At 38.8% G+C, this 14,950-nt stretch overlaps 2 protein-coding genes across 6 annotated transcripts in view; one reads left to right on the top strand and one right to left on the bottom strand.

The window, feature by feature from the left end:
- The window catches only part of tiam2a (TIAM Rac1 associated GEF 2a), a 152,733-nt gene extending 139,406 nt beyond the window's left edge, over nucleotides 1-13,327 (top strand). For all 5 annotated transcript variants that reach the window (XM_079833379.1, XM_079833378.1, XM_079833375.1 and 2 more), the window contains 11 exons: nucleotides 2,035-2,103; nucleotides 2,649-2,774; nucleotides 4,003-4,111; nucleotides 5,118-5,297; nucleotides 7,618-7,736; nucleotides 7,832-7,940; nucleotides 8,269-8,327; nucleotides 8,628-8,724; nucleotides 8,832-8,913; nucleotides 9,004-9,161; nucleotides 11,820-13,327. In XM_079833379.1, coding sequence (XP_079689505.1) covers nucleotides 2,035-2,103; nucleotides 2,649-2,774; nucleotides 4,003-4,111; nucleotides 5,118-5,297; nucleotides 7,618-7,736; nucleotides 7,832-7,940; nucleotides 8,269-8,327; nucleotides 8,628-8,724; nucleotides 8,832-8,913; nucleotides 9,004-9,161; nucleotides 11,820-12,430 — 1,719 coding nt within the window. In that variant the 3' untranslated portion in view covers nucleotides 12,431-13,327. The remainder of the gene's footprint in view (nucleotides 1-2,034; nucleotides 2,104-2,648; nucleotides 2,775-4,002; nucleotides 4,112-5,117; nucleotides 5,298-7,617; nucleotides 7,737-7,831; nucleotides 7,941-8,268; nucleotides 8,328-8,627; nucleotides 8,725-8,831; nucleotides 8,914-9,003; nucleotides 9,162-11,819) is intronic.
- tfb1m (transcription factor B1, mitochondrial) overlaps nucleotides 12,766-14,950 on the bottom strand; it is a 35,732-nt gene continuing 33,547 nt past the window's right edge. Inside the window, exon 8 of the mRNA XM_079833391.1 lies at nucleotides 12,766-14,171. Within this exon, the coding sequence (XP_079689517.1) occupies nucleotides 13,892-14,171 (280 nt within the window). The 3' untranslated portion in view covers nucleotides 12,766-13,891. The remainder of the gene's footprint in view (nucleotides 14,172-14,950) is intronic.

Here is a 14,950-nt window from a genome sequence, read left to right as displayed (position 1 = left end):
AATCAACCTAATGAGAATATTCAGGTTGAAGCACCGACAGTCTTACGATACCATAACATGGCCACAGCAAATAGTGCAGGGTTGGGAGATGTCAGGGGATGGCTTTGGATTTTGGTTTAAATCTATCTGCAACAGGAATTTACCTGATGAATGGCTTTGCTTTAAACCATCACATTTAAATACTCAAAATCTGAGCTTTCAAATTCTGTCAATTTTATAACAAAAAACGATAAATGTTGTTTTGGTGCTCTTTAATGTGGCACATGAACAATCATCTCTTCCTTTTCACTGCTAGTTATAGAAAGAAATAAACATGAAAGAAGCAGTACAAATGACTGAAATGTATCTTTTCTCATGCAATTGTTCAATCAGTGTTTCAGCCGTGGAAAGATGTCAATAAAACAGTTTGTAACGTCACATTTATTGTACCTCGGGAAAGCCATTCATTGTTATTAACTTGTTCTTTAACTACAAAAAATAACTAGAGAGAATCATTATGCTAAATATATGCACCATATTACATATTCATTATACTTTTCTAAGCTGTTGTCTTCATTATTTAAAGGCACAGTACGTAAGTTGTCACCAGAGGCTAGAATAATCAATAATCAAGATTGTGGATTCATGGGAGTTGTCGTCTTCGCCTCCACAGGCAATGAAAGCAATCCAACGGGACTCATGAAATCATGTTCATGGATGAGCTAATGTTTTATTAATGCTACTGTGGTATGAAGCAGGGCGGGGCCGAGAGCTGTGGGAGCTGATCAAGGCCAGTGGAGCAAATGAGAGACACCAGAGCTTTTATTGTGCTTATATACCTCCTTTTGTTTTGTTGTTTATGTTTATTTTTAGAATTAAAGTTAAATTTAACGTTTGCCAGTTCCCACCTCCTTCTAAACTGAAAGTGAACTGTGTTACAGTTCCGTTTAATCACCTATAATCACATCTATAATCTCTTTCTAATGAAATAGCCACAAGTGCTGAATTACTACTCATACAGGTCACTTTATTTGAGGAATTAAAATTGTTGGGGTAACACAGCGCTGTTTTACTTGGTCAAACCAGTCACATTTATACATTTATGTATACATTATTACATTACATACAAAATACATTATTACAAAATACATTTGAGTATGTTGAAGGTTCTTACGTTACATGCGTTTGCTCTGTGGCTGGTATGAGACACTTGTTACACACTGCTGCAAGCTAGAAGTTTGTCTCAGAGGCATGGTAAAAAACATGTTACGGTAAATCAAGAAAACTCTATCATGTGCAGTTTAAATATCTAGTTTAGTCATGAAATTCTAGATGGCGCAGGCTGATAGGTCCTTTACATGCAATTTGCAAGCAGTCACATGTATATATCACAGGCTGATTTATAGCAACATAGTAATTAGTTGATATATCACTCTTGTCAAACTCTTGACGAAATCTTGCTCTGCTTGTTTCATTCATAAAGTTAACGCTCATTCATTTATCATATGTCTATTTAAATGTTTTAAACCGTGTAATATATCAAATAGTAGAAAATGTGTAGTATTTTAGTTGATGTATCACTCTTGTCAGAGCCCTGATTTCTGAGAGATGCTCCGAAACGGCAATACAGCAATTTGATTTGCGATCTCGCTCTGCTCATTTCATTCATAAAATTCACAAGTTCACACTCACTCACTTCACACACTCATTGCGTAGTGATTATAGAAGTTTATGTGTAATATATTGCAATACTATCCCTGGCTCACCTGTTATCCAGCAAACACGAGGAGTGAATGCGTCTGCCAAATATTTTTTCTATTATTCAGTAGAATACGTTTTTCGATTTTATGCCATTATCCGTGCCTTTCCGAAAAAGGTATTCGGCTTCAGGCACATCCCTATTCCTAACAGTTTTTTTCACGCCTTAAATTTTTGAGGATACTATATTACCCATAAACAACTGAATTACACCAGCATTACATTCTGGAGTGAATTCTATTCTCAAATTCAGAGAGTGCTCAGGATGTGTTATTCTCCTCTGTTTCTTCTATACAGGACCTAAACTGTCTGTTTGAAATTTACCTGAAGCCCCTACAGAAGGAGACCTTTCTCACCCAAGACGAGGTAAAGCTAAACCCATACTGGAGATCTGAGGGGTCAGTGTTGGATTGAGTTGTCAGATAACAGATAGCACAGTGATAAATCGTGGTTAATTTGCCACAAGCTTGCATGTCCCCACTTTCCCTTCTGCTGTGACTGATGCCAAAGACTCGCACTTAACTCGCCAGTTTTCAGACTACCGTCTAGTGAACTGGATATGACCCTGGCATGTCCCTGAGGAAAGATCAGTCAATATGTGCTGAGAAGTGGGCCATATTAAAGCCCCGTTAATGGACGCTGGAGCATGTCCTCGCACAAATTAGACAAGGACTAAACATAAAGAGGCTTTAGCGCTGGTTCTTATGTTACTAGTGACAATGTGGGTGGCAATAACAATTTAGAAAGAAGCCTGTGCTGGAAAGTCAATGCTAGCACAGCTGATACGAAATCTGCAGATTTAAATGGAATTGTACCGTTATGTATTTTTAGCTTTTATATTAAAGTTTTTGTTAAACGGCCTTGCACACTGAACTCTCTTGCTTGTATGGTTGTGGGTTTTCTTTCTCCAGATGGAAAGTCTTTTTGGCAGCCTTCCAGAGATGCTGGACTTCCAGAAAGTTTTCCTGCAGACCCTGGAGGAGAAGATTAGTTCCTCACCCAACTTCAACACACTCGAGACCCCTGTGCAATTCAAGGTGGACATGCCAAATGCATTCATTGCAAACATGGCTTTCCTTAATACTCTCGGCTGTAATATAAGAGACATAAGCCTCATTCGGACGGTAATAGTTTCTTATGGGGTCGTAAGGTATTTTCATCATTTACAGGGGATAGTCTGTGATTTTATTGCCGTCCGAATCCAGAATGTCAGTGTTTTTCTTCCACCACCCGCGTAAAAATCCCCGGCTGAATTACCTACTGTTTTTTGACAAACACCAAGGTCGTGGTAATTGAATTGCCTTCCTTTTTTGAAATTTGAAATGTGCCTTTATTACGGCAGCAATTATATATGTTAAAATAACCAAGCAGCATTATATGTTTACCTCTTGTAGCCTAAATAAGAGGCTGTATTAACTTATTTTTGATAATTTATAAAATGACATCCATTATTTTGAGATAAAATACAAGACAAAAAAACATTTAACTATAATGCGTCTATATCTTCCTATTTTTGAAACAGGAGATTTAAATAATAATTAGGATATTATTTTCCTATTATTAAATCAAATATGAATTTATTCTTATTATTCCAAGCATATGACGCTTTATCTTCAGCAGACAATCATGCGACTGACCATGTGAGCAGGTTCCCAGGTTCGTAGGATGACAAAACTCACTCCTCCACCGTGAATAAATCACCATCTGAATGCACAAGTTTTATCACTGAGGTGGCGTGTAAAATAATTTTTACGGACATCCACATGAGAAACAATTACCGTCCTATAGACAGCATTTTAGTAGAGAGCTCTCGGTTTTGAGAGCTCTTCGTTTTTAGTTAAAGGAATAGATCACCCAACATTTTTAAATCATTTAATTATAACATCATTTACTCTTTTTTTTCTTTTTTTTTTACAAAACATGGAAACCCATCCTCCAATGTACAAAAGCAAATAATATATATATATATGGGAAATAATAAATGGGAAATATTTTTAATATTAAAAATCAAAACATTTTAGTCAGTTTTAGAGCCGTGGATGGTTTCATGATGATAAAGAGCATCTCGAGCATATTAACTGCAAAATATCTCCTTTTGTTCTTCATGAAAGAGGTTTGCAATGATGTGTGGTGGGTAACATTACAATTTTCATTTTTGTTTAAACTGTTCATCGAAGTGACTCCAACTCAAGCGAAATACCTGTGTCATACTGGCTTCTTGACTAATGACACATCAATTCTGTCTTTCTTTCTTTCCTTACCTAGAAGCTACTCTTCTCACTGGGTGGTTCGTTTCTGTATTATGCAGAGCACTTCAAACTTTACAGCGGCTTTTGCGCCAACCACATTAAAGTGCAGAAGGTTCTGGAACGAGGTACGGCAACATCATCTGGGAGCAATAAAAGAGAAAAGATAATTTTTTATTAATTATAGAATAATTGAATGCCTTGCAATCTGTGTGGGTCCTTCTGGGATGTTTTAGGCTGGCAATGTCACAACACCAAGGGACGTTGTTGGTTTATCTCCTCATCATAATCTACCGAGTATTAATGATTAACGACTATAAATGTTGAATTTAATTTATGCGTGCAACATTAGCCTGGTTTTCCATCTTGGGCAGCCTGCCCAGTAAGAAATGAATGAGAGGCTGCCCTGCCTACATTCAAAGTGAAAAACTGTACCTCGGCCTCCTTTTTAATTCATCCCATTACAAGATGAGAGCGATCCTCAGAGCAGCCACAGAAATGGCACTGTAATGGCTATTAAAAAAAACACGCTCTGTTTAACCACTGCACGGTATGGACATGAAACGCAGCGACAACAGGAGTGTGCATTGCTCTCTGTCAGCGGTGCTTGTAATTATATATTCCAACACACTGCTTCTGTTGTGCCAAGGTTTCTGTTCGCGATGCGAAAACGACTTTTTTGTGTTGACTTGTTAATTGCCTGCCAATTGCTCCCTGAAGTGTCAATCCATCTGGGGCGGGCGAGGAGTGCCTCAATTACTGCTCTAATAGCTCCTCTTGATTTGAACGACAGTACGAGTGATACATTTATCATTCTGCGTGCTGTAGAGGTGGTGGTGGTGTTAACCCCCCTCACAAAGTCCTGCCAAGACAGGTCACAAGGCTTCATGACATACAAAATCTAGTTCCTCCATACTCACCTTGGTGTGTTGTTCATTGTCTGCAGCAGTGTTGCATTTACACTGCAGTGGTTCTAATGAGGTGTCGGACAGCCTGTGCTGCCTCCTTGTGGATGGATTTTTGTGCCCTGTGTGCATTGCCTTAAAGCCATTTTACCTGCAGCGGCCACCATGAAAACACTATTTCTAGCTCAGTGGGTGGCGCTGGAATTTATGATTTGTCTTTTTTCTTCAGCCAAAACAGATCGATCCTTTAAGGAGTTCCTCGATGCAAAGAATCCAACCAAGCAGCACTCAACCACACTGGAGTCCTACCTAATCAAACCGGTGCAAAGAGTGCTGAAATACCCCCTGCTGCTCCGCGAACTAGTGTCTCTAACGGACACGGAGAGTGAGGAACACTACCACCTCACAGGTACATCACACGCACAGACACGCAACGAGGGCTGCTTTTGCTCAGTTTTTGTGGGTGGATTGATGAGAATTAAAGATTGAGTTTTGAGGAACTCTCTAAGCTGCCCTTTGGGTAAATATTACAATAAATGCTGCCTTCACGTGCTCTCTGAATTATTGTAAATACGAGTTTCCTAGGTAAAAATTGCACATGAAGATGGGGATGCCATAAACTTTAAATTTGTTGGTGGAACTACTGCTGTGACGGGTATGATTTATTCGTTTTTCCCAAAGTCAGCTACAGTCAAAAATTATTCAGACACCAGATATAATTTTTAATTAGTGGGTGAGTGTTTTAACACTATTGTTAATTTATGTAAGTGAGGATAGCAAAATAAAGTACATTTACATTATGCATTTAGCAGACGCTTTTATCCAAAGCGACATACAACTGAGGAGTACAGGAAGCGATCCGCCATGAAGAGGCGAAGAAACACAAAAAGTGCCTGAAATACTACGTTTTGGACATTGCTTAGAGTAGCATAAGCTAGAATAGGGAGGGAATAGAGGAACATTTTTTTAATTATTTTTTTTAAAGATGAGATTGTGCTCACGGAAGAGATGAGTTTTCAGCTGTCTTTTGAATGTTGTCAGTGATTCTGGCTTCCGGATGGCGGTGGGAAGATCGTTCCATCAGCAAGGAACAGTGAATGAAAATGTTCTGGAAAGGGATTTCATGCCTCTCTGTGGTGGTACCACGAGCCTTGGCTCCTTTGCCGAGAGAAGGCTTCTGGTGGGGATTTAGACTCGTAGGAGCGAGTCGAAGTATGCAGGTGCTGACCTTGTGGTGGATCCGTAAGCAAGCATCAACGCCAGTGCAGATAGATGAAGAGAGTTGTGTCATGGGCCCTTTTGAGTTCGTTGAAGACAAGACATGCTGCTGCGTTCTGGATCATTTGAAGCATTTGGATTGCACACAATGGAAGTCCAGCCAGATGCGCATTGCAGTAGTCAAGCCTAGACATGACCAGGGCCTGGACGAGAAGCTGTTGTTGCATGTGTTAGGAATGGTCTGATCTTCCTAAAGTGTTGTGCAGTGCAAACCTGCATGACCGAGCTGTCTTTGAAGTAATCAAAGGTTACTCCAAGATTTCTGACCGACCTTGAAAGGGTAATCAAGGATGAACCTAGCTGGATGGGGAAGTCGTGTTGTAGAGTCGGATTGGCAGGGAAGACGAGAAGCTCAGTCTTTGCCAGGTTGAGCTGCAGGTGATGTTCTTTCATCCATGCCGAGATGTCTGCCAGACAGCTCGAGATTTGTGCAGTTACTATGGGATCATCTGGTTGAAATGAAAGGTAGAGCTGTGTGTCATCAGTATAGCAGTGGTATGAGAAGCCATGTGCTTGTATGATGGGTCCCAGTGATGTAGTGTAAATGGAGAAGAGGAGAGGTCCTAGTACTGAGCCTTGAGGAACCTCCGTGGTCAGTTGATGTGGTTTGGATACCCCCTCTCCAGGCAACCTTGAAAGACCTACCTGTGAGATAGGTTTCAAACCAGTGGAGTGGAATTCCTTTCATGCCCAGTGATGAGAGGGTGGACAGAAGAATCTAATGATTCAAGTAAACTGTGACATATTATACCCAAAAATTCTTCATACAGTGGATTACAAGTAAAATTGATAAAACTTTTGACACTTTGACTTGACCAGGCTTTGCTGAAGTGTTTTTTCTTTAATTGCTATTGCGACCTTTTACAACACAGACTAAACAAAATGAAGCATTGCTTGGTCATTGGTTGACCTAAATTTGTATTATTGTACTTCAATTTAACAGCTGACATTAATGTCATTAATGTAGTGCATATTTACATAGCCTACAATACGCTTCAAATGATTACTCAGCGAAAATAGCCTGCATTTGACCGAAATAACAGACATGATCTGGATAGCATCGTAAATGTTTATATGGTGCATGTGCCACTACATATAATTTTGGTTTTAATAAGATTTTCCCAATAAATAGGCAAGTATAAACAGAATAAACAATAGGCAAGAATAAATGATAATGATAATGGTGTCCTCCACGATTCCTGTTCATTCAGACAACAAAGCACTTGAATGCAACAAGCTCATAATCGCGACTTTAGAAGTGGGAATTAACAAATTTCCGATAGCATGTGAAGGGAGCATAAACGCGAGACAAATTCCGGGATTGCTCCTAGTAATGTTACAGAGGGTTTTTTTCGGTATGTCAAACAACATTTCGGTGTGAACTCAGTTTTCTGGAATGAAAGCCCAGTATGAATGGAATCTTAAAACACAATTTTTTTTTATTATTTCAGAGGCACTTAAGGAAATGGAAAAAGTTGCAAGCCACATAAATGAGATGCAGAAGATTTACGAAGACTATGGTGCAGTATTTGACCAGCTGGTAGTAGAGCAAAGTGGCACTGAGAAAGAGGTACAGCTGCATACACAGTCTGAAGGCACCAGGGTAATACCGTGGTTTAACTGCATATTCAGTTATCATCTGTCTCTCTTCCCCTTTTCTCTCAGGTCACAGAGATTTCTATGGGACAGTTCCTCATGCATTCCTCTGTGATCTGGCTCAACCCGCTCCCATCGCTGGGCCGTATGAAAAAGGACCCTGAGCTGACCGTTTTTGGTAAGGCTTTGCTCTTTTCCCATGAAACCATTACATTCTTAGTTATATTTTCATGTGCCAAAATAAATGTTTTATACCTAATATGTTAGAGTTTTTAAACTTTATTTTTAAACAAATTAATCAATCTACTTCTTTCCCATATTATTGCCTCAGAAAAAAAAAAGTTATTTCGTCATGCAACACTCGGCTTGAACTAAGTAGAGAGCTTTTTATAGCTTTGTGATAGTATGTTGGGCTTGTTTTGGCAGCAGTTCTGTAGCCTCAAAGATGAAAAATGTTGTTTTCTAAAATTAACATATCTGCTTGACTCTCTGATTTGTCTTATTAGTTTTTAAGAGAGCTGTGATACTGCTGTACAGAGAGAACAACAAAGTGAGAAAGAAGATGGTGAGTCTTGTTTTTGGGTCTGAATACTCCAGCAGTTCCTTAAAAGGATCCCTTCATTTTGTCATTTCTTTTTTAATACTTTATGCTTTGACAAGTTTAGAAAACAATCCTAAATATAAATATGGGCAGTCATTTGTTTAAATATTCATCCTTTTGACATATAATCAGATTTTGGAACAAAATGTTTTTGCAGATTGCTTTTCATAAATGGTGTTTGGTGATTTTAAGTTGTGGACTTTATACATTAACATAGTATATTTTTAATAAAAAAATATAAATTCCTTCAATTTCATGTGCCAGCCAACTTCAAGATCAGCCCATGGAGATCCGGATCCATTCAAGTTTCGTTGGCTCATTCCCCTGTCAGCGCTACAGGTTAGACTGGGCAATGCCGCAGGTAAAAGACACATCTGGCTTGTTGTTTGAGCTCATAGAGACAGTAGTAATTAACAGTAATTTCCAAATGTACAAATAATCAACCTCGCCTTTAAATGCTGTCTGAAGACACAGACTGCATCTGGGAGCTGATCCACACCAAATCACAAAAAGAGGGCAGGCCGGAGATGGTATTCCAGCTGTGTAGCAGGTAGGAATTACCTACTTAGTGATTTATAAACTTAATGTCCCATTTTATTCCATACAGAGCTTAACATTTGACGTTTTCTCTCACTTGCAGCACTCCAGAGTGCAAAGTCAACATCATCAAGGTGATGCGTTCCATCCTGCGGGAGAACTTGCGTCGAAACATGCAAAGAGTTGAGCAACAGTCTGAGAGAGTCTGTAAAAAGCGACTTACTCCCCTTCGGAAAACTTTGCCAGCTTCTGCTAAGCTAGGTCAGTGGGACCTCCCCTTTACCTACATGTCTGATACTGTGTCTACATTGGAAGTGGCCAGAATTGTGATGCGTCTCAGTGGAAGTGTTGAAGCTGCACATTACAGAACAATCGCTATAATCTCTAGGCAAGACTTCAAAGGATGTCCTTTGACAAGCTGGCTTTGAACTTCAGAACGTATTAAAATATATAACCATGGTGGACATAGCAATCAACTGAACTCACGATAGTAGTTAACTTTTAAAGGTCGCTACTCAAACAAAAGGATGTTGTAAATTGGCTCGTTCGCAGATGTACATGATAGTTTATCACACAAAAATCAGAAAGTACAAGCTTTAGATTCACACTTTACTTAATATGTTGAAAAACAAACCAAAAAATGGTAAAGACGAGAATATAGTGAAATTACAAGGAGAAAGCTTGGCAGATGCAAAAAAGGGTATATCATGTTTTTGTGTATGTTTCTTAAAATAAAGTTAACTTTGTCACAGCTGCATGCCACATCATTTATTACTTATCAGAGCAACCAGATGTTGAAACCGGAGTCCATTCAGCATGCTTCTGTTTTTAAAATATCCAATAACCAAATCTACATATGATGGCAAACACACGCATTTTCTCCATTATATAAAAAGACTATACAAATAGCCATGTCTGATCGATTGCTTGCCTTTTTTTGAGATTACTGCCTAATTTCGAGAACAGAATGAACGAAACTCCATTAACTAGCCTGCCTGGATAACTAGTATTGGAAAGAATGGACAAAATGGCGGACCGCAACTGTGCAGCGATTTGACTATTTGGGCTGTCAGTCATTTATCTGCCATAGGGTCAATTCTCTCTAAAGCAGTGGTTTTCAATCCTGGTCCTGGAGACCCACCGCTCTGAACTGATCTTGTATGTCTTTCTTATCTGACACACTCATGCTGCGTCCCAATTCGTCTATTTATACTTTATCCTACTAAGACCTTGGAAAAATGTTTTTTAAATTTAGTATTTTTTCATGTCAGGACATTGTTTAGAGCATAAGAAACAAATAGATTTTTTTGTAAATTATATTTTATTCATATGTTATGCTATGTTCTCGTAAGTGGACACCAGGACTCAGTTGTTTAAAAAATATAGGCAAAACCATTGGGATTTTTTTTCAATTCACCAATCAATTTGTTGTTTTTTTCATGATTCTCAACTATGTTATGAAAGATATAACAGAATGAACTGATATACCATTTTACTTTTATGCAATATTTGGGTAAAATGGCCATACATGAAAAAAGAAGTGCAATAATGGGAGTAATAGTTGGCAACATTTTCATAATAATATCTAATAAGTTATAGGAATGTTGATATGTAATTTCTTTCCCTATTCAGTTGTTGTCTCCCAATATGGATAAACATTAAGTCCTGGTGTCCTCTGTGTATGAAATCAATGCCCTGTTTTGTAACAGAAAGTCATATTTTGATTAGAAACCCCACAACATTTTCCTGAGATGTTGATTTATAACAAGCTATTTTAAAATGTGTCAGATTTAAATGATAATTACAAAATATTATCATATTTACATAATAGTACTAAATAAGATTATTCAGTCATTTTTAAAGACCAAGGAGAAGTTGTTGTCTTGGTGAAACCTCAAAACAAATGGTATCTCTAAAAAGCCCTGAATGTGCTGAATCTCTGAAAACTGTGACATATATGGTGTCAGAGAAATTCACTAAAATATAATGTCCTCATATGTGGACAGTAACAAACCAGGAGGCTATGCCCTAAAAGTATGCAGTTTTGAAGGAAAAGTACATACTTTTGAGTGTGTAGCAGAAAAGTAGGCAAGCTTTGTGACATACTTCATCATAATTACGTCTTTAACAGACAGTCTGTTGCTTAGTGATGTGCATCCTGTCACCGTTTAAACTGCCCGTCAATCATCTTGTCACAGTTCAAATCCTCCACATTCATTTTAATTTAATTTCCTACCATATCAGAGAGAAATGTAGTAGCATGTTGATCTGCTAGTCGTGGGTCTTTCATGCGGAGACTCCTCATGTGTTTGCAATGTGCATATTGATGCTCTTAAAAGTTAATGACCAAAAGTATCATTATATTTGATCTGCAACAGCATTGTGAACTTTTGTAATGAGGATAACATTAAATATATTTTCATCAGATTAGATGCTGATTATTATTCAATCACTCAAACCCCTTTATCTATATCTTTATCTAGGGCAATATTAGCCGTTAGAGTGTGCACGGATCTGCATTTCGGATTCTAATCGGAAAAAGTAGACCATCCGGGTATCTTTGGAATACTCATTTCAACATATTACGATTTGGGACACACTAATTCTAATTTCAAATACTATTTAGGACAGATAGTATGCAAATTGGGACGAGGCATAAGGTCAGTTCATGGAGCTCTCACCTAAGGAGCTGATGATCTGAATCAAGTGTGTCACATAAGAGAGACATACAAAATGTGCAGAGCAGTGGGTCTTGAAAGGATTGAAAACCACTGCTCTGAAGTGCCAAAACTAAGTGACTTGTGACTTCTTTGTGGCAACAAAAATAGGGTGTCTTGTCAGCTGCCGAAATGCAATGTGTAGACATGAGATACTGTTTTTTGATCTTAACATCCATGCCTGCGTTCGTGTGCACTACAGGTTCTTCTCGGGCGTTTTGGCTCTCCAAACTGCCTTCAAATGACAGTTCTAACCCCAACAATGATCCATTGAGGCTGTCTCTACCAGATTCCGATTCAGCCAGCGTAAGCAGTGGAACCACCAGCAGTGCCAGCGCTCCTCTGGATCAGCCGTCCCACCCACAGCAGAGTGCCCTCAAAGAATCCAACATCATCAGTGATGAGGACGATGACCAGCAGGAGTGGCCAGACAATCCCAGTGGTATCGAAGCCCAGTTCTGCAGGCTTCGGGTGACAGAGGAAGCCTCCCGGGCACCCGCTCCCTGTGTGCAGCCGGAGAGCGGAGAAGTGGACTCTCCAGAAAGGCGGTCTTCTATAAAGCGAGCTCACTACGGCGCGGTCAAACGCAAGCCTGGCACAGGCACGGGTAGCCTCAGACGCAGCCAGGGGGCTCTAGTGAATATGCGTCGACACAGCCACTCATTGGACAGCCAGACAGAGATGATGGCAAATAGCGTGGACCTTAACTCACTACTGGAGAAGGAGTTCAGCGTGCAGAGCCTGGCCTCTGTCGTCAATGAGGATTTCTTCTATGACAGCACCAAAGAGGCAAAGAATGCAACAGCTTCATAGAATCACCTGGCCACGTCAGAACAAAGCTTCTGCTTGATCTGGTGTGGAGACACATTATCCCATGCAGCCTTTCCAAAGTTATTAGCCAATTTAGGGAAGCAACTGAAAATTCTTAAATTCAAAAGTCTTATTTTCACCTTTTGTGGAACCACAGTTTAAAGATACTGTTAAGCGCCACGTTATTCTCTTTGATCCACAGAACTAATTTACTGAACTGCCCACATAGCAACTGTTTTGCACCAGAGAACCAAATTACTGGTCTTAGTTACGCTGTGTAAGAAGGGAAAAGGCAAGTGTGTTTTCCCACACACACACACACATTAAGCTACAGAACTGAATTTTGTCTGGTGTTTAATTTTGCCTTGTTTTTTTGGACACTACATACATTTCTTGCTTTTAAATATAAGCATTGCTTCTATCATGGATTTTATCATGGATTTGCTTTGTATAAAATGTTCTATTTATTAGCAAGTTTTTATAAATGTAGATTATATTACATTGTAATAGGAATCCAAAAGGTTTGGTAAGGAATTTGTCAGCAGATTGATAAACCAACCATTACACTTTCTCCTTTGTTATAACAAAGTGGTCAGTTGTAAACATTCAATCAGGAATTTAAATGTTATTCTGGAAATGTACCTCTAAAATAAAGCCTGCAGAAGTCTTTTTTTTTTTTTTTTAGAATGTTTAAATGTGTAAATATTATTTTTTCATGGATTACTGTGACTTAATTTTAAGAGTTTATATATGTTTGACACTTCACAGTCAAAAACTGTAATAAAAGGTGTCTGATTGTTATTTTTGTTCTAATGACTTCCTGTAATCTGCAAAAAGCACAAACTTCGTTTTGCTGTTTGATGATAAAAGTAATAAAGTGCATACATTGTGAAGTGACACAAAGAATCACGCGTTCAGCATTTGATTTGAACATTAAAGACAAGAGTACGGTCACGCGTTTATCCAAAGAATATGTCAAATAATTTATTAATCAAAGTCAAATTATTTTTAGGTAACGATGGCAAATGATTTCTCTGACAGATGGATGTCAGACTCCAGATGTAAAATGATTAAAGCAATCCCATAGTGGTTTTATGATACGACAGGTTTTCTGGGTAACCACGTCTCTTCCTCAGACTATAGGGGCGTTTTATAAATGAGTGTGATCTGATTCATGTCATTTTTCTTAAGTTTATAAACCTTACCTAAAATTCTACAATGTTTTTAAATATCTTCCATAACGTTTGTGCATATTTTAAAAGCTTTTTTTCCACCTTGTCCTTATAGAGTGCTTAAGTGTCAAAAACAATGCACCTTTGTTGTTGTTGGAAACTTGCTGATTTAGCCACATTTACCTCACTGCTGGCTAGTCGGCTGCAAACATCCATTCAAGAGAGAGAAAAAAAGAAAACATTCATGCCAGCTGCTTAAAATGTCACCATTAATAGTCTGCAGTTTCCTGCATTAGCGGTTCCCATTAACATTTTCGTCTATTGTGGTGTGAAGGTGAAGCCCTTTACGGCTGCTGGCCCAGCGTCTCTTTGCCTGATGCTTGAGTTTCAGTTCCTCTCTGAATTCATAGTCGATGAGGCCTTGGTTCTCCTTGCAAAGCTTGCTGTAGGCGTCTGCTAAAGCCCTGAATTCAGAAATAGAGATCTCTGTAGGCCGCAGTGTGGGATCCACATCAGCACTGCGCAGCAACTTTTCCGTCAGTTCTTGACGCTGAGACTCGGGGAACATCATCCTGCAGCAAAAATGAAAACAGTCATCACGCGCTGACACAATGAGTTAAGTAGAAAACTTGAAAAGTAGCATGGAAGTGACGTTATGCGGTCTGTACGGATGTTCACTTAGCGCTTGTCAAACAAGAAAAGCAGCGACACGTGTGGTTTATGCAGCGGCTTGTATTACAGATGTTCTCCCTCACACTCCTCACTCCAATGATGCATAATTGCTGAGTTACTTAAAGCCTTTAAGTATAACGCATTATGAAGGTGTTAATGTACATATCTTTTCATTTATAATTGTAACCAAAGTTAAAATGCTTTATAATATTTGCAGATTCCTTGTTACATCTGGTTGGTTGGTTGTCATGCTTTTTAAAAGCGTTATACTCTAAAGGTGTGTTCAGTGAATAATGCATTATAACCGTGGTTACAATTATTCATGAGTCCATACAATGCATTACAAGGCATAATTAATGCATTAAAATACTTTTATAATGCATTATATATAAAGGCTTTAAGTAAAGTGTTGCCTTATTTTTATTATTGACCTAGGTATGGGTATGCAGCCTGATGCAAATGAGGAGGCCAGGGATATGGTGTCTTGGACTGTTTAAAGGTTGTAGTTCATATATATTTTTCACAACCTGTGTTTTCACAAGTTCCTTGTCCACACAAATCATCCAATCCTGCTCCTGGAGAACCAACTTCCTGCAGAATTTACACACCTGCCTGGAAGTTTGTAGTAATCCTGCTTCTATTAAACACCTTGATTAGCTTCAGGTTCAGGACACCCCTG

The sequence above is a fragment of the Gobio gobio genome, assembly GCF_949357685.1.
Source record: "Gobio gobio genome assembly, chromosome: 13".
Lineage (NCBI taxonomy): Eukaryota > Metazoa > Chordata > Actinopteri > Cypriniformes > Gobionidae > Gobio > Gobio gobio.
Note: the sequence above shows the minus strand (reverse complement) of the source record. Positions and strands in the feature narration are given on the sequence as shown.